The sequence below is a fragment of the Pleurodeles waltl genome, chromosome 2_2, assembly GCF_031143425.1.
Source record: "Pleurodeles waltl isolate 20211129_DDA chromosome 2_2, aPleWal1.hap1.20221129, whole genome shotgun sequence".
Lineage (NCBI taxonomy): Eukaryota > Metazoa > Chordata > Amphibia > Caudata > Salamandridae > Pleurodeles > Pleurodeles waltl.
Genome location: NC_090439.1, coordinates 191,701,654 through 191,729,289, shown reverse-complemented (window position 1 = coordinate 191,729,289; position 27,636 = coordinate 191,701,654). Strand labels below are relative to the sequence as shown.

Below are 27,636 nucleotides of genomic sequence, written 5' to 3'. Positions count from 1 at the left end.
TATGTCCCCCCCACTTTGGTTCGGAAAACTTTAGATGATCTCTCCCAGCTGCTTCTAAATCTACCACCAGGGCTCACAATGATAGGAGGAGACTTTAACTCCATCCCAGACCCAACAATGGACGTGACAGGCCCAATCTCCGCACATAGACACACAATGGCAACGGGGCTCAGGGGGTGGCTCTCGGCGACGGGGCTCTGTGACGCCTGGCAAATATGGCACCCAAGACGGCGTCAATTTACCCACACGTCAGCTGCTCATGGTTCACAATCCAGGATAGACCTGGTCCTTCTTCCGGGCACTGACTGCGCAGCTCTCTCCCACATTGAACTATTGCCGAGGGGAATCTCTGACCACGCCCCACTCCGATTCAGTATAGGTCACACCCAATCCCAGATTCGTCCAATGTGACGACTAAATGCATGGTACCTCCAAGACCAAGGTTATGTGGAACAGTTGCGTGAGGAGATAAAAGAATATTTTGAGCTGAACGAAGGGTCGGTTTCAACCACAGGTACTTTGTGGGCGGCTGGCAAGGCGGTGCTAAGAGGAAGGGCTAAACACCTGATACGGATCCAAGAACGTACTCGAACCCAACACATTGAAAAGTTGGAACTAAGAGTCGTAGCCCTGGAAAGTAGGACTGATGTAAGCCCGACAGATAAAATGACAAGACAAATAAGCTTGCTCCGAGAGAAAATAAGAGACCAATCCCTAGAATCGGCTAAATACATATGGAGAGCTAGTACTGCAAAAATCTACGGCTGGGAAGACAAGACCGGTAAAATGCTACATTGGCTGGTATCTCACCACCAGGCCTCCAGGATAGTCCCCGAAATTCGGGATGGCGAGGGAAACACTGTTGTTCAACATGCAGAAATCACAAATGCCTTTGCCACATATTACCAAACTCTTTATCAAGCGTCGGGACGTGTCAATATGAACGTAGCCAGACAGTTACTAGACAAAACCCCCCTCTCGCGGTTGTCAGCGATAGAAGCAAAGGCCTTAGATGAACCTGTCGACACAGAAGAAATCCAGATGGCCATTTCGGCCCTGGGCGCGGGGAGAACACCAGGACCCGACAGACTCCCTGCAGAATACTACAAGGTCTTTAGAGAGGAGTTAATACCACACCTGTTGAACCTCTTCACGGAGGTAGACAACAGTGGTGTCTTCCCCAGAGAACTAGATATAGCTACCATTGTGGTGCTACCTAAGTCTCAACCCCCCTCACTACTCTGTGCTGATTACAGGCCAATTTCACTAATCAATACAGAGATAAAGATTTTTGCAACCATCCTTGCCACCCGTCTTAAAAAGATCCTTCCTCTACTTATAAACCCAGATCAATGCGGCTTTATGGCCACTCGCAGCACTCGGCATTGCATCCGCCGGTTGCACATAGCATTAGCTGAACGCGGCCGTTTGACACGAGACCTCGCCCTTTTACTCATTGACTTTGAAAAAGCCTTCGATTCTGTTGATTGGGGTTTTCTCCGGCTGGTACTCCGACGCGCGGGCCTGGGCCCTAGATTCTGCCGCTTGGTTCAGGCACTATACACCAACCCCACTGCCCGGGTGCAGGTTAACGGTTCTCTGTCGTCAACAATAGAGATTCACAGGGGCACACAACAGGGTTGTCCTCTATCCCTTTTATTCACCTTAGCCATTGAGCCTCTGGCGCAGATGGTGAGATCCGACCCAATATACAGCGGCTGGAGATGGAAGCACTCCCAGGAAGACAGAATAGCGCTCTATGCGGACGATATCTTGCTATACATGGAGGAACCTAGTGTAACAGGCCCGAGATGCCTCAGACTACTGGAACGCTATGAAGTAGCTTCAGGTCTGAAAATGAACCCTGCTAAATCCATACTAATTCCGTTGGCACACTCACAAGATTGTTTCGACTGGCAGGAACATATACCATTGCGTCGACTAAGTTTTAAATATCTGGGCATCTGGGTATCACTGCTGCCAGAACTGACCTGGACTAAAAATTTGGCCCCCTTATTGTCACGCATAAAAACGGATCTCCAGAAATGGCAAACTCTACCACTAAACATAATGGGCCAAGTAGCTTTATACAAGATGATGATTTTGCCGAGGCTCCTCTACACCTCTCAAAACTTCCCCCTACCCATCCCCCGCTCATGGTTCAAGGCCCTTGAAAGAGCTACAGGGTTGTTCTTCTAGAGGGGTACCAGACACCGCATAGGGGCCCATCACTGCCGAAGAGGGATTTACGATGGAGGCCTGGGTGCCTCAGACCCCTACCTTTACTACTTAGCCTCCCAATTAATAGTGATACACGACTGGTTTAATGGGGGATGGGGAGATCCAGCCTACCGAGTAGAATTGGAGACCCTAGGGTTTCCCCGCCTTCTAGACATCATGTACGGGAATCCCCTGCCCCGAGAGATGGGAGAAGTTACCAAAGAGATTTTCCAGGCATGGCGAGCTGCCCTGAGATACACCCACTGGAATACCACTGTTACACACCAAACACCACTGTGGAGAGGGAAATGGCTAAGCGCAACTGCAGCTCTAGAGGGATTCCGGGAATGGGATCTGGTGGGCATCTCACTGGTTGGTGACGTGTGGGCAGGGGACTCCATGAAATCTTTTCAAGACTTAAGGAGGGATTTTCAACTAGCCCCAACACAATTCTTCCGATATCTCCAACTCAGGCATGCTTTAAAAACCCATATACCGACAGCAGGTTCTCTACCAGAGTCTAACCCGCTAGAAGCCAAACTACTCATGGGAAACCTGGGAGGGAAAGGGGTTTCCCAAATTTATAAAATGCTAGTTAACAATGCCCCTGGAGGCATGAACCTCATTAGATCCAGATGGGAGGCATGGGTGGGAGCCCTAGAAGACACAGAATGGAGGGAAGCACTGATGGCACCCAGGTCCTTAGTAGTGTCGGCCAAGCTCCGCACAGTGCAATTCTATTACTTGCACAGTGCGTACTTATCTCCTGCTAGGCTATACCGTGCAGGTCTACGACCCTCGGCCCAATGCCCAAGATGCTTGCTCGAACCTGCAGATTTTTTCCACATGGTCTGGTCATGTCAAGTGATTCAGTCCTATTGGGAATCAGTGTTTCAAGTGCTGGAGAAAGTCCTAAATGGTGAAATACAAAGAACTGCCAAACTAGTCCTACTGGGCGTGCTGGAGGACATGAGAGGAACACGGGCTCACCGAGCACTGGTAGCCACAGCCCTGTTGATAGCTAAAAGGGACATAGCAGCAACATGGATCTCCCCCGAGGGCCCAAAACTCCATAAATGGAAGAAAGGGGTAGACTGGTGTGCGGCCCAAGAAAAGGTGGTCTACGATTCTAGAGGGTGTCCCCGGAAATTTGAAAAGATATGGGGAAGATGGGTAGACTTGCTATTATAATAGAAGATGGGAACCTGGCCAAGACGGCAGTACTGGAAACAAGGCAATGGTCAAATCCCACAGTTCAAGACTTTGACTTCCCATATGGTATCTATCTGTTTGAAAATCACTAATGTCCTTAACCTCGTTTACAATGTTATATGGAACTGTAATTGCGCTCTGCTTGACCTATCACCGTTTTTGTTCCTTGATGCTGGTTTATTATTTTCTGAAAAACAAACAATAAAACTTGTTTATCAAAAAAAATTGCTAAAGCTTTGATGCAACAATGCAGCTACAATATCATACAAACTTGAATCTGTTTAACCAAACTTTGTTTCCATCAGTCTGGTCCCTAATAATTGATAAAATATCAAATTATCAAATATCAAATTATGAATAATTAATACAAAGCATGATAGTGACTCCATTAACTCGTAATTATGGTATGTAGTGTCCAAATGGTTCCCAGACCTGCCAACTAAAACCAAAAAAATCACTGTCTGATGAGGGGGTGGGGCCTGGTGACGCGAAGTAGCTACAGGACACTTTTGATCCAGCCTCGCCCAAAACCCTCTTCTCCGAAGAAATGAAAATATGCTTACTGAGGCCGGTGCCAGTTTCTTGGGGTGTTTAACACCCCTTAATGGACGTTGGCAGTTCAAAGCCTAAGAATACGAGCCGGAAAGCCAATGATTGCAGTGCTTTTAAGCTTGTTTTTCCTGCCACCATTTTATGGGTTACACAGTGGCAGCGTGTGAGGGGTTAGGCATGAATCACTTATGATGTGCCTTGCGGTAGTTTGCTGAATTTGCTGACAAAGAATTCTCGCTTCAGGACAAGCAACACCTGTAGGTGTCATTGAATAACAATAACAACCAAATATGGGAAGTGTGCAAATACTGGTATATTATTACTTGCGCCAGCATCTGATATTTAAATCATCATGAGAAGTGAGTAATCATCTACTCATAAAGCAACTGCTACGGGCAGTAAGAAGTACCTGGAAAAAGCAGAGATTGTGTGATGTCACGGGAGATTAGATGCGAAAGAAATGCTGATATCTGTTCTCAGGAGGAAAGCATAGAATTCATACCGCCAATAAGTGCAAATGAGTCTTGGTACGTATTTCCCAGCTTTCTTTTCTCTCTTTGGAAAGCGTGTGATGCGCCGTCCCATTGACGGAGAGGAAATATCGCTTTACAACGCTGCTGCTAAGCTTTCTATCCATGCAATGTTTATTTGCACGAGATTGATTCTCTCAGTACCTTGAGGACGTTCCATGCGGACATGGCTTTCTTCCTTAAGATGTGTAATGAAGGATGATTTTAATGAAATATGTATGCAATCGCAAAAACGGCAAGGATGTTTTTGAGAGTGGCGAATAAATATTGCATTAATGAACTTCATTGGATATTTTTGAATAGCTCGTTTCAGTGTTTTGGCCCTAAAGTGGTTTTAATAAGCTTGACTTAAGGTACAAATGTTTACTGATCAGCATTACTGGGGACAAGTGTGCACTACATTTGTATTAGCGAAGTTGAACATTTTTTAACACACTTTCAACAGCGGGGTTTTCAGAAGAGGCATGATCTAATTCATTTTCTGGTAGCCCAAGCGGTTCGTTTGCATGGAAGACAGGTAGGAAGTTGCCTCACGTCTTCCAAGAAAAGGACACTATTCTCTGGACAATTGTATATACATATAAAAATAAAAAAAACGCTAATAGATAGTAGGAATAGTGGCAAGAAATCAATCAGAAGATAGAGTCAATTTAGACATAGGCCCTCATTACAACCCTGGCGGTAAATCCCGCTTACCGCTGTGCTGACGGCCATCAAGATACTGTGGCTGCGGCGGAAATCCGCTACAGGTATTACAACCCACAGTTCGTAATCCACCATAATACAGACACCAACACAAGTCCGCCACACCAAAGGTCAGTGATAAACTGGCGATAGCAAAACCTACACCGTCACACCAACAGGAATATGCCCACAGTATCACGACCCACGAATCAATGCGGCGGTCTTTCAACCGCGGTAATCCATTGGCAGTACACACCGCCGTGCTCAAAATACACACACATTTACAAAACACAACCACATTGGACAATTCAAAATACACACACCTGATACACATACACACACCACTCACACCACTAAAAAACACCCCCCCCCACATTACCTACAAACACTTACAACAAAAATTTCGAAGAAGCAGAGAGAGAGAATAGCAAACACAACACCAGCATCCACAGGCACACAACACCATCACTCATACAACATCCAAGCACCTCAAAGAACACACCCCAACACAACACTTCACACAGCACAACAAACATCACCTCACACATCACTCACACCACATTATGGCACCTCAAAGACACCCCAGGTTTTCTGAGGAGGAGTACAGGGTCATGGTGGACGAAATCATCTGGGTAGAGCCACAGTTTTTCAGATCACAGGTGCCTCAGACCTCCATTGCAAGGAAGATGGTGCTATGGCGGAGAATTGTCGACAGGGTCAACGAAGTGGGACAGCACCCAAGAACACGGGATGACATCAGGAAGAGATGGAACAACCTACAGGGGAAGGTGCGTTCCATGGTATCCAGACACCAGGTAGCCACACAGAGGACTGGCGGTGGACCCCCACCTCCTCCCCCACAACTAACAACATGGGAGGAGAAAGTCTTGGCGATCATGCATCCTGAGGGCCTAGCAGGAGTAGCAGGAGGACTGGACTCTGGTAAGGCAAATATTTACTATTATATCCCTCCCCCCGTACCTGAATGCCATCACAAAGTCCTACCCCTACCCTCACACACATCACCCCAACACCTCACAGATACCCCACTATCACAACCACACATCCCAATACCAAGCCCTGCATGTAACACCAATGCATGGACACCCATCACCAAAGCATGTCCAGTAGAGAGACTCACCCAGGCCGCAAAATCACCACTCACACAAGGGCCAAGGCAATAATCCATGCACAGGAGTAGAGGAAAACTCACCCACTGCAAAATATGGCACACACAGAGACAATAACTATGCATTTACACCCCAACAGGACCCCTACCCAACGTTACCGGACAGGAGGTGCCAGCCATATCCAGTCCCCCACAGAAGAGGCCCATAGTGACGACAGCAGCTCTGCACGCCTGGATCAAGATGACCAGCCCGGCCCATCAGGGACCTCTGGACAGTCGGTTCCACTGCCACAGTCACAAACCACCACTGAACCTCCCCCCTCAGGAAACACCACCACAGCACACACCCAGCGGGCCCATGCCACTGTACCCAGGACACGTCAATCAGCAGTGTGTCCACCATTACAGGGACCCCAGGCAAACCCACTAACCCAAGACAATCAGGGACCTGGGGTCAGTGGCAGTGGGCACCCAGTTCAGGGGACAGAGGCACAGGACAATAGGGAAGCTGGGAGGACTGCTGTGCAACAGGGGGAGGAGAGGCCCAGGGAACCCACTCTCCACGAGGCACCGGAACCTGGCCTTCAGGAGGCCCAAAAGTCCACGCTATAATCCTCCTAGTTCGCACATGTGCCTCATTGTAGCGTTCCTCTGCCCTTGTCCTGGGTTTACTCACCGGGGTCAGTAGCCATGACAGGTTGAGGTAACCAGAGTCACCTGCAAATATCGAGGGGTATCTGTTAGACACACACCAACCCTTAGGGACTCTCCCATACCCAGACACCTATTCAAACTGTGTGGGGACCTTGGGCTCACCTTTAGCCACACACGGTGCCTCTGGAGTTGGCCCATCACATCACGGATGCTGCTATTCCTCAAAATGTAAGCGTCATGCACTGAGCCAGGATACTTGGCATTCACATGCGAGATGTACTTGTCTGTCAAACACGCCATCTGCACATTCATGGAATGGTAGCTTTTGCGGTTTCTGTACACCTGTGCATTCCTGCAGGTGGGACAAATGCCACATGTGTACCATCAATGGCATCAATTATGTTGGGGATGTGTCCCAGGGCATAGAAGTCACCTTTCACTGTGGGCAAATCCCCCACCTGGGGGAAAACGATGTAGCTGCACATGTGTTTCAGCAGAGCAGACAACACTCTGGACAACACGTTAGAGAACCTTGGCTGTGACATCCCTGATGCCATGGCTACTGTTGTTTGAAAGGAACCACTGGCCAGGAAATGGAGCACTGACAGGACCTGCACTAGAGGGGGGATTCCTGTGGGATGGCGGATAGCTGACAACAGGTCTGGCTCCAACAGGACACACAGTTCATGGATTGTGGCACGATCAAGTCTGTAGGTAATAATTATGTGTCTGTCGTCCATTGTCAACAGGTCCACCAGGGGTCTGTATACCAGAGGATAACGCCATCTCATCATCTGCCCCAGCGGAAGAGCCCTATTGAGGAGAAGGGTGAGCAGAGGGTCATATACCACATAGGTTGCACAAGGGTGTTTTGCACTATTGTGATGTAATCGGTGTGTGGCGCTGTAAGGAAAAGCCTCCTTGGCATGGTTACCCCCTGGCTTTTTGCTGATGCTAAGTTATGATTTGAAAGTGTGCTGGGACCCTGCTAACCAGGCCCCAGCACCAGTGTTCTTTCCCTAAAATGTACCTTTGTCTCCACAATTGGCACAACCCTGGCACTCAGGTAAGTCCCTTGTAACTGGTACCCCTGATACCAAGGGCCCTGATGGGCTGCAGCATGTCTTATGTCACCCTAGGAACCCATCACTCAGTAAATGCACACTGCTTCACAGCTTGTGTGTGCTTTTGGGGAGAAAATGTCTAAGTCGACATGGCACTCCCCTCAGAGTGCCATGCCAACCTCACACTGCCTGTGGCATAGGTAACTCACCTCTCTAGCTGGCCTTACAGCCCTAAGGCAGGGTGCACTTTACCACAGGTGAGGGCATATGTGCATGTGCACTATGCCCCTACAGTGTCTAAGCAAAACCTTAGACATTGTAGGTGCAGGGTGGCAATAAGAGTATATGGTCTGGGAGTTTGTCAAACACAAACTCCACAGTTCCATAATGGCTACACTGAAAACTGGGAAGTTTGGTATCAAACTTCTCAGCACAATAAATGCACAATGATGCCAGTGTACAATTTATTATAAAATACACCCAGGGGGCATCTTAGAGATGCCCCCTGAAAACATACCCGAGTTCCAGTGTAGGCTGACCAGTTCCTGCCAGCCTGACACACACCAGACAGGTTGCTGGCCACATGGGGAGAGTGCCTTTGTCACTCTGTGGCCAGGAACAAAGCCTGTACTGGGTGGAGGTGCTTCTCACCTCCCCCTGCAGGAACTGTAACACCTGGCAGGGAGCCTCAAAGCCTCACCCCTTTTCTTACAGCGCCCCAGGGCATCCCAGCTAGTGGAGAAGCCCGCCCCTCCGGATACTGCCCCCACTTTTGGTGGCAAGGCTGGAGGAGATAATGAGAAAAACAAGGTGGAGTCACCCACCAGTCAGGACAGCCCCTAAGGTGTCCTGAGCTGAGATGACCCCTGCCTTGAGAAATCCTTCATCTTGAGTTTGGAGGATTCCCCCAATAAGATTAGGGATATGCCCCCCTCCCCACAGGGAGGAGGCACAAAGATGGTGTAGGCACCCTCAAGGACAGTAGCCATCAAAGAAGCAACTTTAAAGACTTCACGTTTTCCGCCGGAAGTGTGAGACTTCCCATTCTGCACCCGACGACCCCCGGCTCGACCTGCAGAAAACCAACACCTCAGGGAGGACTCCCCGGTGACTGCGAGCCTATGAGTAACCAGAGACGACCCCCCTGTGCCCCCACAGCGATGCCTGCAGAGATAATCCAGAGGCTCCCCCTGACCGCAACTGCCTGTAACCTGGAACCAACACTGCACCCGCAGCCCCCAGGACCTAAAGGAACTGAACTCCAGTGCAGGAGCGACCCCCAGGCGACCCTCTGCCTAGCCCAGGTGGTGGCTGCCCCAAGGAGCCCCCCCCTCTGTGCCTGCCTGCATCGTTGAAGTGACCCCTGGGTCCCTCCATTACTTTGTATCTAAAACCTGACGCCTGTTTGCACACTGCCCCCGCCGCTCCTGTGCCGCTGAGGGTGTACTTTCTCTGCCTGCTTGTGTCCCCCCCGGTGCCCTACAAAACCCCCCTGGTCTGCCCCCCGAAGACGCGGGTACTTACCTGCTGGCAGACTGGAACCGGGGCACACCTGTTCTCCATTGAAGCCTATGTGTTTTGGGCACCTCTTTGACCTCTGCACCTGACCGGCCCTGAGCTGCTGGTGTGGTAACTTTGGGGTTGCCTTGAACCCCCAACGGGGGGCTACCTTGGACCCAACTTTGAAACTTGTAAGTGTTTTACTTACTTGCAAACCTAACCTTTACTTAACTCCCCCAGGAACTGTTGATTTTTGCTCTGTGTCCACTTTGAAAATAGCTTATTGCCATTTTTACAAAGACTGTATGTGATATTGCTTTTATTCAAAGTTCCTAAAGTATCTAAGTGAAGTACCTTACATTTAAAGTATTACTTGTAATCTTGAACCTGTGGTTCTTAAAATAAACTAAGAAAATATATTTTTCAATATAAAAACCTATTGGCCTGGAGTAGGTCTTTGAGTGTGTGTTCCTCATTTATTGCCTGTGTGTGTACAACAAATGCTTAACACTACCATCTGATAAGCCTACTGCTCGACCACACTACCACAAAATAGAGCATTAGAATTATCTCTTTTTGTCACTATCGTACCTCTAAGGGGAACCCTTGGACTCTGTGCACACTATTTCTTACTTTGAAATAGTATATACAGACGAACTTCCTACAGGCGCTGTCTGTCCGTATTCCTGCCCAAAAGTGCTGTGACGCAGTTAGGCGCCCTAACATGTGGCCCCCTGAAAAGGCGGCTGCCTGACCTGTAAGGAGGGACAAGGAGAAATGAGGTAACTGTGCTGGTGTTGTGCAGCGCGGCGTTAGGCGGACGCAGACCGCTGTGCAATTCAGCATTGGTTATCATTGGGCCCTATGGGTTCCAGGAGCCAATGACGATGTATGCCAGTGGTGACGGTGCGCATCGCCGCGGAGGTGACCGCCATTTTCTGCCTGTTCACTCACTTGATACCTGACCTTCAACAGGAGAGGACATATACTGCAAGTGCTGCTGTGACCTGAGTCTGGAAGCGACAATGGCTACAGTGTCTGGGGAAAGAGCCCCTGCCTTCTCCACGGAGGAGTTGGACAACCTGGTGGCTGGGGTCCTCTCCCAGTACACGCTACTCTACGGTCCTCCAGACAAACAGGTGAGTACACTGTGAGCATGATGGATGAGACATGAATGTATGGAGTGGCGTGGATGGAATATACATGTGGGGGGGGGGCTGTAGCCAGCATGTGAGGATGGTCAGTGTATGTGTTTCAGGGCATGGTTGGGAAGTTCTGGCCAATGAGTAAGAATAACCGGATGGGGGAGTAAAATCCATTCTTACTTTACCTTTCCTCTAGGTCAGCGCCCACCAGAAGAAGGGTATTTGGCGTGCCATCGCCAAGGAAGTGCGGACCCTTGGTGTCTACCATAGACGGAGCACCCACTGCTGCAAAAGATGGGAGGACCTACGCCGCTGGAGCAAGAAGACGGCGGAGGCCCAGCTGGGGGGCCTCCCAACGTGGAAGGGTGCCCGTCGCACCATGACCCCGCTGATGTACCGGATCCTGACGGTGGCATATCCGGAGTTGGATGGGCACTTGACGGCATCACAGCAGCCACAAGGGGGTGAGTACAGTCTCATTCAGCTGACTCTGCGCACTTTACGAGGTGTCTGGGTGGGGGAAGTGGGCTGTGGGATCCACTAGGCCAGGGCGAACTTGGTAGGGAAGGTCCCTTGTTAGGCAGGCTCTGTGGCACTCCAACCCCAATAGTGATAGTGGCCATCTACACCTGTGGGTTCCAGGTGTGCAGCAAATGGGCTTAGGCACAGTCCCCCATGGCCAGGTGATTTTCCTAAGAACTGTTAGTGCATGGCCTAGTGCATAGACCTATGTGTTGTGTCCGTCAACGGTGGTGTTGTTGCTGGCATTGACCATGTGTCTCCTCTGTCTTCCCCCCCTTTTTGTTTTGTCACCCTGTACTTGTGTGCATTAGCATCATCTGGCGGAGGAGCAGTGGCACCGGAGCAGGAGGGAGCTGCAACCCACATGGCCCAGGAGGGTGAATGTACGGAGTCTGAAGGCACCAGTGGGACGGAGGGCGAGGAGAGTTCCACGTCCGGGACAGGAGTAGACACCAGCGACAGCAACTCCTCTTCTGATGGGAGCTCCCTTGTGGTGGCGGGCACCTTTGTGCCCACCGCAACAAAAGGTACAGCCGCCACCCCCCTTACCAGCACCGCCCTCCCAGCAGCCCCTCAGTGTGTTTCCCGTGCCCTCTCACCCAGGAGGGTGGTCATCTCCTCCGCCCCAGGCACCTCAGCCCCTGCCCCAGTCAGCCTTGCTGCCCTCAGTGAGGAGGCTATTTACCACTGTTGGGAAGTCAACCATTTTGAATGCCATCCAGGGTGTCGAGAGGCATTTGCAGCAAACAAATGCACACCTGGAGGACATTCATTCTGGCTTGGCGGCCCAACAGAGAGCATTTCAGGCTCTGGCCTCGGCAGTGATGGCAGCCATTGTCCCTGTGTCCAGCCTCCCCCTCCAACTTCCACTACCCAGAACCAATCCCCTCTACCTCAGCCTATCCCAAGCACACCATCAGACTAGCATGCACACACATCAACACACAAAAGTGGCTCAGGCAAACATAAGCATCACACATCCCACAGGCACTCACACAAGCACCATACACATGCAGACACACCAACATCCACTACCTCCACTGTGTCCCTGCAGGAAAGTAGCCTCTTTCTAGCCTTGTTACCCCCACTTTTGGCCTGTTTGTGAGTATATGTCAGGATGTTTTCACTGTCTCACTGGGATACTGCTAGCCAGGTCCCAGTGCTCATGGTGAAAACCCTATTTTGTAAGTGTGTTTGTTATGTGTCACTGGGATCCTGCTAGCTAGGATCCCAGTGTTCATAAGTTTGTGGCCTATATATGTTCCCTGTGTGGTGCCTAACTGTCTCACAGAGGCTCTGCTAACCAGAACCTCAGTGGTTATGCTCTCTCTGCTTTCCAAATTTGTCACTAACAGGCTACTGACTAAATTTACCAATTCACATTGGCATACTGGTACACCCATATAATTCCCTAGTATATGGTACTGAGGTACCCAAGGTATTGGGGTTCCAGGAGATCCCTATGGGCTGCAGCATTTCTCTTGCCACCCATTTGGAGCTCTGGCAATTCTTACAAAGGCCTGCCACTTCAGCTTGAGTGAAATAACATCCACGTTATTTCACAGCCATTTAGCACTGCACATAAGTAACTTATAAGTCACCTATATGTCTAACCTTCACCTGGTGAAGGTTGGGTGCAAAGTTACTTAGTGTGTGGGCACCCTGGCACTAGCCAAGGTGACCCCACATCGTTCAGGGCAAATTCCCCAGACTTTGTGAGTGCTGGGACACCATTACACATGTGCACTATACATAGGTCACTACTTATGTATAGCGTCACAATGGTAACTCCGAACATGGCCATGTAACATGTCTAAGATCATGGAATTGTCACCCCAATACCATTCTGGTATTGGGGGGACAATTCCATGATCCCCCGGATCCCTAGCACAGAACCCGGGTACTGCCAAACTGCCTTTTTGGGGTTTCCACTGCAGCTGCTGCCCACCCCTCAGACAGGTTTCTGCCCCCCTGGGGTCCAGGCAGCCCTGGCCCAGGAAGGCAGAACAAAGGATTTCCTCTGAGAGAGGGTGTTACACCCTCTCCCTTTGGAAATAGGTGTGAAGGGCTGGGGAGGAGTAGCCTCCCCCAGCCTCTGGAAATGCTTTGATGGGCACAGATGGTGCCCATCTCTGCATAAACCAGTCTACACCGGTTCAGGGATCCCCCAGCCCTACTCTGGCGCGAAACTGGACAATGGAAAGGGGAGTGACCATTCCCCTGACCTGCACCTCCCAGGAGAGGTGCCCAGAGCTCCTCCAGTGTGTCCCAGACCACTGCCATCTTGGATTTAGAGGTGCTGGGGGCACACTGGACTGCTCTGAGTGGCCAGTGCCAGCAGGTGACGTCAGAGGCTCCTTCTGATAGGCTATTACCTCTCTTGGTAGCCAATCCTCCTCCCTTGGTAGCCAAACCTCCTTTTCTGGCTATTTAGGGTCTCTGCTTTGGGGAATTCTTTAGATAACGAATGCAAGAGCTCAACAGAGTTCCTCTGCATCTCCCTCTTTACCTTCTACCAAAGGATCGACCTCTGACTGCTCAGGACGCCTGCAAAACCGCAACAAAGTAGCAAGATGACTACTAGCAACTTTGTATCGCCTCATCCTGCCGGCATTCTCAACTGTTTTCAGGTGGTGCATGCTCTGGGGGTAGCCTGCCTTCACCCTGCACCAGGAGCTCTGAACTTCCTTCCAAGTGCCTGTTCAGGTACTTTTGCGGGTGCTGCCTGCTTCTGTGAGGGCTCCCTGAGTGGCTGGGCACCCCCTCTGGCTCCTCCTCCAAGTGGCGACATCCTGGTCCCTCCTGGGCCACAGCAGCACCCAAAAACCTCTACAGCGACCCTTGTAGCTATCAAGGCTTTTTTGCGGTCTTTCTGCGTGGGAACACCTCTGCAAGCTTCATCGCGACGTGGGACATCTATCCTCCAAAGGGAAAGTTCCTAGTCCTCTTCTTTCTTGCAGACCTCCAAGCTTCTTCCAACCGGTGGCAGCTTCCTTGCAACCTCAGCTGGCATTTCCAGGGCTCCTGCCCACTCTCAACACTGTCACGGCTATTGGACTTGGTACCCTTGTCTTACAGGTACTCAGGTCCGGAAATCCACTGCTGTTGCATTGCTGGTGTTTGTTCTTCCTGCAGAATCCCCCTATCACGACTTCTGTGCTCTCTGGGGGTAGTAGGTGCACTTTACACCTACCTTTCAGGGTCTTGGGGTGGGCTATTTTTCTAACCCTCACTGTTTTCTTACAGTCCCAGCGACCCTCTACAAGCTCACATAGGTTTGGGGTCCATTCGTGGTTCACATTCCACTTTTGGAGTATATGGTTTGTGTTGCCGATATACCTATGTGCTCCTATTGCAATCTATTGTAATTCTACACTGCTTGCATTACTTTCCTTGCTATTACTTACCTAATTTTGATTTGTGTACATATATCTTGTGTATATATCTTATCCTCATACTGAGGGTACTCACTGAGATACTTTTGGCATATTGTCATAAAAATAAAGTACCTTTATTTTTAGTACTCCTGTGTATTGTGTTTTCTTATGGTATTGTGCATATGACACCAGTGGTATAGTAGGAGCTTTACATGTCTCTTAGTCCATCCTAAGCTGCTTTGCCAAAGCTACCTTCTATCAGCCTAAGCTGCTAGAAACACCTCTTCTACACTAATAAGGGATAACTGGACCTGGCACAAGGTGTAAGTACTTCTGGTACCCACTACAAGCCAGGCCAGCCTCCTACAGTCCCCCTCCTCCATGTCCTCCACCTCCCACCCTGTCTCGTCTCCACACACACCTGCATGCACTACATCCTCAGCCACTACCTCCATCACCAACACACCCATCACCACACACCGCTCAAGTGCAATCACCACCCCCACTACCATGCACACGTCCCCTGTGTCCTCTTCCAGAGTGTCTGTGAGCCCTCCTCACAAATTACACAAACGCAGGCACACACCCACTCAACAGCCATCCACCTCACAACAGCCTCCAGTCCATGCACCTTCACCTAAACTCAGCAGACGTACACCTCCTACAACCACTACCTCTTCCACCACTCCCAAACCCCATTCATATTCCCATCCCAGTGTGTCTAACAAACATTTCCTAGCTTCCATTGACCTCTTCCCTACACCTCCCCCCGTCCTTCCCCTAGGGCCAGGATGTCCAGATCCCAGCACAGCACCTCACCCTCAAAATCCTCGACCACTGTGGTCCCTGCAAGTCTGGGAAAAGCGAAGGCGGCACCCATCAGCGCTGCCAGAGTGCCACCTAGTGAGGCCAAGGACCACCCTATTCCGCCACCTGCCAAGGTAAAGAAGGGGCCCACATGCCAAAATGGGAAAAGCTGCACCAACCACCCAGCAAGGCCCCTTCCAGAACCAAAGAGGACAGTGCCAAGGTCCCAGAAGCGACTTCCAAGATGGGGAAGGGACACAAGGGCAAAGGGAAGTCAGCTCAGGGCACGGAGCCTCCGGGTGAGGGACTGGTGTCACCCCTTCTGCAAGACAGAACAGCAACCTGTACAGCGGTGGCCACCGCTGCAATGACCACCACCTGCAGCGCCACCTGCACGTCTGCTGCCTCTACTACAGTCCCCAGCATCAGCCCCAGTGGGCACCCTTCGGAGACTGCAGGAGACAGCCTGGTGTCTCCCTCCACAGGTGCAGACACCTGCACCACCAGAAGCATGTCCCCCGCAGACACCGCCGCAGCCACCACCACCTGCCCCGTGACGTGCCCAGCCAGTGCCACCACAGCGGACATCAGCAGCATTCCCAGTGGGCAGCCGTCCGAGGCTGCAGGAGACGTCCTGGACCCTGCACACACTACATGAGGCACCACAACCAGCACTGGCACTGCCAGCAGTTGGCAGGCTAAGACGCCACAGGGTGGAGTGTGTCTTTGCCTCCATGGAGTATCATGCTACCCGTTCCCTGAAAATCTCGTGGCTCACACACCAAGGTGAGGGAATGGGAACTGCCACACCCCAGGTGCAGCATCACTGGGCACAAAGCCCCCTCCGAAACCAGTGGAACAAAGCATCCACTACCCGGGCCTTGGCAGGATGAAGCACTCTGGGCACAATGCCCCCTCCAGAACCAGTGGAGAAAAGCATCCACTACCCCAGTCCTTGGCAGGATGAAGCATTCTGGGCACAAAGCCCCCTCCAGAACCAGTGGAGAAAAGCATCCGCTAGAGAGACTGTGGCTTTGCACTACCCCGGACCAAGCAGTGGGCAAACCACCCACGTGAGAGACTTGAGAGACTGTGGCTTTGCACTCCCCAGGACCCAGCAGTGGGCAAACCACCCACTTGAGAGACTTGAGAGACTGTGGCTTTGCACTCCCCAGGACCAAGCAGTGGACAAAACACCCACTTGAGAGACTGTGGCTTTGCACTCCCCAGGACCAAGCAGTGGGCATGGAGCCCCCTCGAGGAGCAGTGGCGTCGTCCCATCATCCGGCTGAGGTGCTCTCCTTCCCCCTGAGGTGCCTGTGTTTTTTTCGACTTGATGCCCCTGCAGTGTTCTCTCCATTTTGAGGTAGGTGTCATGTGTGGGCTTCGCCCATGCTTTTTTGGATCACTGGTCCACGGACATTTAATGGAATAGTATACAGACTTGTGTACTTGCTGTAAATATTTGTATATACTGATCTTTTAAAGTTATCTTGGCCTATCTGGATTTTCGATGATTACACTTGTTACAATCATTTCATCTGGTCCTTGCTTTCTTCCAGGGGTGACGGGGTGTATCTGTGATGTATTTGGATGTGTTTGTGTGTAAGGTGTTGTAGGTGAGGGTGGGAGTGGGAGTGTTGCGTATTGATTGTGTGTGTCACTCTCTTTTCCCTCCAACCCTCCCCTGTGTGCTAGGTGCAGTACTCACCGTGGTCGTCGCCGCCGTCTTTGATGTTCCTGGTAGATGAGGAGGTAAACCAACATTGTTAACACCTGTAACTCAGCTCCATGACGTCCTGGTTCCTCGTTGGGTGTCAAGAGGTGAGTGGTGTCCGTTCCGTAGACTGTTTCCGTTGTGCTTTTGATGGCGTTGGTACCGCCCAGGAAAATCTGGCGGATTGGTGCCTTTGTAATAGTGTGGGTGGTACATTGTCTTCCGCCTGGCTGTTGGCGGTTACCGCTGCGGTGTTTGTTCCTACCGCCATGGCGGTCGGAATGTTAAAGTGGCTGTCTGTGTTGGCAGTTTCTGCCATGGTCGTGATTCAATTTTTTTTACCGCTGGCCTGTTGCCGGCATTACCGCCACTTTATCACCGACCGCCAGGGTTGTAATGAGGGCCATAGTTTCGCTGTAAACAGTATCAGATGTGTCAATCGTGAAAAATGCCCAACACATGTGTTTGCCAATTTTATTTTAGGTCCTGGAGCCTCTCGTGAGTAAAAAAGCAGCATTTTTGACAATTAATTTCTGTGCAACCAGTCTTGGAGTGCCATATCAAAATGCTGCTTTTATTTAGAAATTGTACAATAAAATATCATCACATGGTGAAAAAATCCTATTCATTCACTCTACGACCACTGAAAGTAATTCTGAGTCTGATATCCTCAAAAACCGCCGCCTCCTGTGAATGACGTCGCAAAAGTGTGATGACAGAAGATTCCCAAGAACAGCTATTGTTTTAACCACAGTCAGATATTGCTAAATGCCAGATTCACAATCAAGAGGCTTGTGATTGCCTACTTTTGCACAAATGTTATTAATGCCTAAGATGACCCAAGTTGTGTTTTTCAAAATAGTTTGACAAGATTTTTGTCTATGTTCATGGCAGAATGTTACTTCACAGCAGGTATTTACATTAACACCTCTAATCATGCCAGTTGCTCTGCACGGGTCAAAAATAAACATGAAGCATTTAGCATACGCATTCTTTTTTGGTTACTAATGTTGATCACAGTATTTAATGTTAAGTATCTGATACCTATATTTAATTTATACTAAGCCTCACTTTAAAGCTTCATAAAGTCATTTTAGAAGCACAACATATTGGTTACTAGTTCAATAATTTTCATTAGGTTAAACTTTGGTTCAGTGAGCCAGATCAGCTTAAATATAGTTGATAAACAATACAGTAAAACTTGGAGTATATGTCTACAATACTCAGGAGTGTTCTCCAGTTATAAGACAAATGTATCTGAGCGACATGAACTGCCTTGTGGTCTAATCAAATGCACTGCTTGGCTAGTGGGGAGGACATTTCAATACACTGACCTCACACAGTTTCCCCCTACATATAAGAAACACCAATAAATAACGTATGTAATCCCCGCATCTTACAGCAAACCTGTAGCTCCAGCACTGCAGGTCTATGATTCGATAGCCGTGGGTACTGCTCTGTTTGGAGCGTACCTCTGGTGTTTTTACAATCTAACAGCTATGACAATATCTGAGCACAAGTTCTTGAGAAGCTGAGTTCCCTCCCCTCCAGATCTCTTACACATCAGTTAAAACTTGATATTGGGAGAAAGGTGTTCAGAGATACAGCAAGGACTAGACCAATCTTTTCTGGACGAGACTGAGAACCGGCCCAGAATTAACTGCTTCTGCAGAAGTTCTACAAGATGTAGTAAAGCAGGACGGATTTTGCAAAATTGACTGGTTTACCAGCATTAAACAGTTGCTGAATTCCCTGGGCCCGCAAGACATCTGGGAGCCCACTGGGAAAGAGCACCTTCACTCTAAAGAGCAGCTAAAGAAAATATATTTGTAATGGGTGGCACAGACAGATGCTCATTACACTAATAGGAGCTCATTGTCAAACGAATTTGCTGAATTCAAGCCTTAGGCCCTCATTCTGACCTTGGCGGTCGGCGGAGAGGCGGCGGTCAGACCGCGAACAGACCGGCGGTGTTAAAAATGGCATTCTGACCGCGGCGGTCACCGCCGCGACCGACCGCCACTTCCCCACTCCGACAGCCACGGCGGTCATGACCGACGGGCTGGAGTCTGCGCACTCCGGTCCGGCGGTCGACCCAAGACCGCCAACGGTATCATGACCCTGCTTACCGCCGCGGTTTCTGGCGTTCGGGAACCGCCATGCGAACCATGGCGGTAGGCACTATCGGGGCCAGGGAATTCCTTCCCTGGCACTGATAGGGGTCTCCCCCACCCCCCACTGCCCCCCCGAGTCCTCCCCCCACACCCTCCACCCCCCTGCCACCCCCCAGAGGTGGTACGAACCCCCTCCCCACCCCCACCCCGACATGCACATACACGCACCCCGACATGCACACACCCCCAACATGCACATATACACACCCCCTACACACACATACACAACGGGGACACATACCCGCACACATACATGCCGACATGCGCACCCGCCGAACTACACACATCGCCCATAGGCACAGCAGCACTCCCCGCCCGCATGCACGCACTCACACCCCCCCTCTACACACTCACACGCACACCCCCATGCACGCACACATCACACAACACCCCCCCACCCCCTCCCCTCGAGGACGATCAACTTACCTTGTGCGTTGGTCCTCCGGGAGGCGACGGGAGCCATAGGGACGTGACCGCCAACAGAAGACCGCCAACAGAAGACCGCCACACAGAAATGTGGGTCGTAATTCTGTGGGCGGTGTTCTGCTGGCGTGGCGGTGGAGGTTGACCAGTCTCCACTTTCCCGCCGACCGCCAGTGTGGCTGCTGGCGGTATTCCGGCGGAACGCTCCCAGCGGTCGGAATACGCGCAGCGGCATACCGCCGCGGTCGGCGGTCTTTACCGCGGCGGTAACTCGGCGGTCTTGCGAAAAGACCGCCAAGGTCAGAATGAGGGCCTTAGTGTATATATAGACAGTATTTGCATTGCATCACCACCCCAGTTCATAGGAAATTATACATACAGTTTAGGATACCATCCTTACCCCTGAAGGCGTTTACTGTTAAGTGGTCAGGTACATCCAGGTCATCAATGAAATGCTCAGCTTGCAAAACACATAATGAGAATGTAGGCCATGTTTTATCCGCCTGCATGGTTTACATACGCCCAAGACTAATGTGAATAAAGCCAGTCTGCCTGCAGATAGGCACATGGAATTACCTAGTAGCCTTAAGAATAGTAAGATCAGATCCTAGACCTCTCTATACCTGCCCTGTTGCTAAATTCTTAGGTAAAATGTGGACTATAAGTTTAAAGCCTTGCCAATTCGAATGTAAAGCTAACATTCTAAGTTGTCCTCTGTTCCTTGCAGGGGAAGGATTATTATAATTTAACTGCAACCCTGCTGTTGATTTGCCATTGGATGATTTTTCTCATTGCATAGCGAGTTTAACATGAGAATGCTCTTTGATGACTAGGACTTGTGAACCATAAGTCTTTTGGTGTACAGGATTGTATAAAAATGTATGGAGCAGTTAAAACGTTTGCTTGAGGGGATAGTGCAATTGAAATGAAGATTGGGTGTTTGACAATGTACCCTGGATTATAACTGTGATTTTGAGCATTTAGGTATGCAATGCGACCGAGCAGAGGCTTTGTATGTTTGTACTATTGCACTTTCCACTTGCAGGTAGAGATTGCACATTACACTACAGACAAAGGGTTGCACTGCTGTGTCTATTTTATCTTAAATTGGTACCCTGTTAGATTTGATTATCTCCACAGACGAACCTCCTGGCCCTGCTTTTTTACCTTATTTTAGCAGGTTTATGGGAGTAGGGATAGATTCCAAATACGTTTATTATGTACTGAATCTCTGGACAATCATACTGTACATCTGAAAAGGAAATCTTGTGTTAATTCTTAACGTTTTATTTGTACATTATATTGTAACTTAGGTACTTGATAGTAGAACGATGTTATACTCTTAAATGTATCTTTACTGTACTGTATCTAACTTGTATGGCATTCGTTGCCAAATAAAGCTTAAATATGTAATCCCTTTCAAGAGGCCTTGATGCCTTTTCATAATTGCGATGACAGCAGTTTTTTCCTTCTTACCTTGAAATCTGATCGTATCGTTGATCAGTTCCAAACTATCAGCTACAGCATTATATTCGCCAACCTTTACCTCCTTGCCATCTAAGGAGACACAAAATGGAGGAAGATGTTAACGTTCAGCTTTTTCTTTCACAACATGTACTGTTCACAAACTCCCATTGTCATTTTTTAGCAAGGCCACTGAAATAACACATTGAGAATCACGAATGGAAAAGTCGAAACCAGGGAGCGCTTGAGCTGGTTCTTGGTGAAATGACGATTCGAGACTATTTGTATTTTGGAATGCAGAAAATCAAAAATTGAACATAATCAAGGGAGAAAAGATCTGTACAAAGATTTGAGTAAATAACACTTGCATGAAATATAAATGACCAACTCAAAGAATTCAGTTGACAAGTAACGTTAGGCCACAAGTTATAGTTACTTGAAATAACTCAAATTATAACTGCTGAATTTCTCTGATATTCAGTTACTATACGTTAATCCAACCCTGCGCCCCACATGGCCTTCGGCCGCGTGTGGCGGGAGGTGATCGCAGAGCCTGGCCTGTGACCAGTCCCTGCGGTCAACCCACCTAACCTAACCACCCAACCTCGTGCTGTGCATAACCTTTTACCGGCTGCTACGGCTCTTGGTCACAGGGCCTGTCTCTCTGGGTGTGAGGATAGGTGTGAGATGGTGTCTCTGGGTGTGATAGTGGGTATGAAAGTGCCTGTCTGGGTGTGAGAGTGTCTGTCTATGTGGATTTGAGAGAGGGTGTGAGAGTGTCTGTCTCGGTATGAGAGTAAGGTAAGTGGGTGTCTCTGGGTGTGACAGTGGGTGTGAGTGTGTGAGTGGGTGTATAAGTGTCTGTGTGGGTCTGTGAGTGTGTGGGAATGTCTGTGTGGGTCTGTGAGTGGTGCATGAGTGTCTGCTAAGTGAATCTGTGAGTGAGTGTGTGAGTCTGAGTGTGTGTGTGAGTATCTGAGTGGTTCTGTGAGAGGTGCGTGAGTTTCTGAGTGGGTCTGTGAGTGGGTGCACATGTCTCTGAGGGGGTCTGTTCAAGTGAGTGGGTGCATGTGTGTCTGAGTGAGTGCCTGAGTGCAGATGTGAGTGGATGTGTGAGTGTCTGTGTGGCTGTGTCAGCAGCTGTGTGAGTGACTATAAAAAAGGAACCTCAAATGCCCTTTTATCCAACAAGAGTCCACAGCTTGGCATGAAATATTCACCCAAGTGGAGTTCTGTCTGCCACCTTGGGTAAATGTCCAGTATGTATTCTACACTACAGCTGTGCAATGGAGTACAAGGAAATGTTACCAATGACCTTGTGTGCGGTCTGACAACATGATTGTTCCTGTTGCTCTTTTCTCTAAACTTTGTGATAACATGAATCCTCCTATAGAGAGGCCAACAAGACTACAAAGACGTATACCTCGACCAAACAAGGGTCTTTCCTCTTATTTATCTATGTCCTCATATTCAAATGTCACCAGTGACTTTGTGTGCGTTTGGGCAACATGATTGTTTCTCTTGAAATTTGTGAAAACATGAATCCTCCTATATAGAGGCCAATAAGACTACAAAGACGTAAATCTCCACCAAACAAGGGTCCTTTCTCTTATTTATCTATGTCCTCATATGCGTCTGCATCAAAGATGCACCATCAAAACCGGAGGGAAACGCGCTCCTTTGAGAAGCCGTACATCTCCTGGCAAAAATGGGAAGACACAATGGGGAGGGAGCATACTGCCTCTCATCCCAGGACAGTTCACCTCATTGCATCCTGGTAAATGCAATACACTTACTTTAATGTTGCTATAGTTTTTCACCAAAGTTGGTGCAGGTAGTGCTGTTATCTCTAGACATGTGTTTCTGGGCTTAGCCATTCATCAGTAGAGAGCAGAGAAAAGTCATCTGGGGGTGCTGGTATGCTGCCCAAGCCTTCACAGGTCACAGTACCACTCCACATGCACACAGGTGCATCCCAGGGGAGCTTGTCAGCTCATTAGCTCAAGAGAACATTTCTAAACAGAAAGGGGGAGGGAACACACTGCCTCTGATCCCAGCACAGTTCACCCTATTGGACCCTGCTAAATGCAGTATGTTTACTTCAAAGTTGATGTAGTTTTTCACCAAAGTTGGTGCAGGTAATGCTGTCATCGCTAGACATAGGTTTCTGGGTTTACCCCTTCATCAACAGAGAGCAGAAGTAGCAGAGAGCAGAGTAAAATCATCTGGGGTTGCTCGAATGATGCCCAAGTCTTCAAAGGTCACAGAACCACTCCACAGGCACACAGGTGTATCCCAGGTGAGCTTGTCAGCCTGTTGGCTCAAGGAAGCCTTTTAAACACAAGGAGGGAATAAGCAGAATCAGCGGGAAACACACTCCTTTGGGAAGCTGTACATCACCCTGACAAAAGGAGGAAGAACTTTGCATACAACTAAGATGGATAACTGGGGCCAAGAGGGTGGAGCTTCCATGTGATTTTCATATCTGAATACTCTTAGTAATTTAAAGGAAGAACCATGTACTGTAGGCCCCCGGAACCCCATCCCCCAGGGCCCACTACTATTCAATGGGGAGGAGGGCTGCGCTGCCCCCCTCCCCAGGCTGATTTCAGCGCCGAGGACCCCATCCCATGGAGCCCAGCTATGTCACCTGGGTGCCCTGTGCACCCAGTGTGCACAACGGGGCCAAAGGGGAAGACTGAAGGCCCGCACTGTCCCAGCCAGCTCCCTTCCTCCTGCCGGAGCAGGCATTGCTGTTGCACACAGGGAGCTGCTAAACATGCAGCCCCCTGTCTGCAAATGCAATAGTATCATCTCTTGCCAAGAGATGAAACCTCTGGTTCCAGCCGGCAGACTACCTTGGGCTATAGGGTGCACTGTACCAGAGCAGTAACTCTTGCTTCATTTGTCAGGAGCACTACGCTGGGCAAGCTAGCGGATTACTCCTAAAATCCTGGTGTTGGGTTAGTTTCGAAGATATTTGTCCCTCTTATGCTGGAATTAGAGCTCGGATACTCATGGTGTCTGCAGAAACCCGGCTCTGGCATGAGTGACTCACAGTACTGCAGTATTACAGCAGAGGTCACACATGGAGACCAAAGGCAGGGTGTTGTGTATTTTAAGAAATAAACTGAGCTAACCCTTGAGAAAGGAAGCGTTGTACTCTGTATGCATAATGGGGAGATAACAGGAGACTTGGAAAATGGGTGTCCCATGGCAACTTAGCAAAATTACATTGTTATACTGTAAATTGATCTTCTAGCATTTCTTCTCTGTACTGACCTCTTAAATTACACTGGCACTATTAAATGGATTCATATCCTTTCAAAAGTATGAGCGAGGGTCTTACAGGCAATGCCAATGCATATATTTTATTATCTATATCAATTGATATATTGACTTTTAATACTGTATACTGGAGGTGTGGCCGCGCCGTTGCGTGTGCAATGGTTACTGTTCAGAGGTTTGGGGATGGCAGGAGGCGTTGCTTGCTATCCTAGAAAACCCAAAATGTACACTCTTGGTACGAGATTTGATTGTTGCAGATTCGCGAAATACTGTACAAAGTGCAATAAAAAACATTCATTTGAAGGCGTCTGTTGCTTTCTGCAGAGTTGTGTCAAGGCACAAGGTTCCACCATGGTTATGAATGTGCACCTACGGTTAAATGCAGTACTGAACTGCTGCATTGCCACCGCGACCATTCACAAACTGGCACCTTACGAATGCCCAAAGAGAGCGGCGTGATTCCATGCTACTCCGAATGGGATGACACCGGCTCTCCCTCGCCTCGGACTGCTGCTGTGCACAGGGGCGTCTGAGGATCCCATGGGCTTGAACTGGTATGGAGCCAGGTGACTAGCGAAGCTTACACGCCACTGGACCACTCGAGGTGGCTTTGTAACTAGAAACAAGGTACCAAAAGGTCTCTCCGTGTCGCACAGGGAGACACCACAGAATGACATAAAACAAGTTATTTGTCATGTCTCCAAAGCAACACTTCTGTGAGAGGCATAAATCACACGAGAGATTACAGAAATACTTGCCTGCGCAGGAAAAAGAGGTGAAAGGGTACAGGTTTCGCACCATCATTATTCTCAGAAATGACACATTCGACCTGGGGAAGTCTTTACACGTAGGAAACATTAAGCAAAATCAGTTTTGAGAAGAGTATTAATTTAATCATTAGGGATAACGAGTACCCACAGAGTGATAACTGTATCAAAACATTTTTAGAAGGAGGATTAGTTTTCGACTAAAACAGTCAAAATTGAAATAACTATACATGAATGTTATAAAATGTTTTAAACGTACAGAATTAGTGTTTAATTATAAAACATTTACTGACCTATTTTGATTTTTTTTTAAAATGCAACAATGTTATTTTTTTTTAAAACGGATTAAATTAACTGTAACTAATTCTATACATCACTTTTAATATTTAGTAATACACATTAAAAATATTTATTTTTCTTTAGGTGGGAATTAATTCATTAATTTAAACTTCGGAAATGTTTGATTCATGTATTTAATTATATTTCCATTAATTACAGTTTTAATTCAAAATTAAATTTAATAAAGTTCCAGCATGTTTTGTTCTACATTTAAAGTAAACAAATAAAATTAACTTACAACAATATTTAACATAAACATATTTTTCTCTCTACTTCACCATGAGGAGAAACTAAATTAAATTACAATTAGGGGAGTGGTGTTAGTATACATCTGCTTGATCTTTTTTTGCTGCTTTATGTGGCTTAGTTGGTAGGCGCTTCCCTAATCCTATTTGATACTTGCCATAATGTTCCTTGAAGGATGACAATACTGGTTGGCTTACGATTCTATATAGAAAACCACAGCCCTGTCAACAGACAACATCTACATAAAACACCCTACAAATCAGACTGAACTAAATAGTTACAAAGTGACACTCCTTTGCTTTCATATAAAACGTGCTAATATAATATTGCCCAAAGGAACAGGAGCCCAAATCAGTCCTATTCATCTGCATCACTACTCTTTAACAGTGCAGATTAAAAATAAATTATAAGTTCTCCATACTCCTTTTGAACTAATTGTAACACATGAACGCTGACATTAAGCAGTCTAATTTCAATCAGTCAACTTGTAGAGCGCGACTTGTCACCTGTGACGGTATCCAGCCACTGGAAAGGTCCAGGGTCTCAGTCAAAGAGCCAGGTTTTCGGCATCCGACAGAACTCTTGTAGAGTAGGGACGGTCCTGAGGTGTAGGAGGAGGCTGTTGCAGGCTTCGGCTCCAAGGAAGGAGAAGGACCAACCTCCTCCTATGCTGTGTTGTTTGCGGGGGTTATGGACCAGCTAAAGGGAGGCAGAGTAGAGGTGTCTGGAAGGTTTGTGACATCTCAGACAGTGGTTGATGTAAGCAGGTCTGAAGACATGCAGGGCCTTGAATGCATAAGTGAGGAGCTTGAACTGGCTTTTCTTCTGAACAACTTGGAGCCAGTAGAGTTCTTTGCGGTTGTCGGGATGTGGGTGTGATAACGGAGATCAAGGACAAGTCTTGCTCTGGCATTCTCGGTGGTCTGTAGTCTTTGAACTAGGTAGGCTTCGATTCCCATGGACAGGGTGTTTCTATAGTCCAGTTGACTGCTGACGAGGGCTTGGGTGATGCTGTGTCTCATGTTTTGTGGAAGCCACTTGATAATCATATGTAATATGCACAATATGAAAATGCAGGCTGACACTGCATTGACTTGGGACCTCGTGGTGAGTTAGTTGTCCAGAATGATACTTAGGTACCTGTGGTGCTCAGTTGGGGTTGAAGTGGGCCCTAGTTGTCTGGGCCAGCATGAGGCACCCTAGTTGGAGCTGTCACTGCCGAAGATCAAGACTTCTGTCTTGTCTGTGTTGCACTTGAGGAAGTTACTCCTCATCCAATTGGCAACTCTGATCATGCATTGGTGGACGTTGGTTCTGGCGGCGATAGAGTTTTCAAAGAGGGAGAGGATGATTTGCGTGTCATCAGCAAAGGATATAATGTTGAATCCATGAGATCTGACTATTTTTGTAAGGGGGGCTATGTAGATGTTGATGAGGGTGGAGCTGACTGATGAGCCTTGAGAGACTCCACAGTTGATTAGTTTGGGTTCACAGGTGATGGGTGGAAGGTGGACTTGTGTTCTGTCGGTGCAGAAGGAGGCAATCCATCTGAGGGTGGCTCCTTGGATGCCTAAGTTGTGAAGTCTACCAATGAGTGTGTGGTGGGAGCGGAGTTGAAGGCTGCTGACAGATCAAGGAGGTTAAGGGCTCCTGTCTCTCCTTTATTGAGGAGGCCTCAGATGTCGTCTGTGGCTGCAATCAAGGCTATCTTGGTGATGTGGTTGTTGCGAAATCCAGATTGGGAGTTGTACAGCAAGTGATTATGTTCCAGATAGGTGGTCCCTTTTGTATTCATTAAACTCAGAAACAGATGTTTTGATTA

At 48.6% G+C, this 27,636-nt stretch overlaps 1 protein-coding gene across 2 annotated transcripts in view; it reads right to left on the bottom strand.

The window, feature by feature from the left end:
* The window catches only part of GABBR2 (gamma-aminobutyric acid type B receptor subunit 2), a 3,493,747-nt gene that overhangs the window by 1,388,102 nt on the left and 2,078,009 nt on the right, over nt 1–27,636 (bottom strand). For both annotated transcript variants that reach the window (XM_069219613.1, XM_069219614.1), the window contains exon 9: nt 21,187–21,267. In XM_069219613.1, the coding sequence (XP_069075714.1) occupies nt 21,187–21,267 (81 nt within the window). The remainder of the gene's footprint in view (nt 1–21,186; nt 21,268–27,636) is intronic.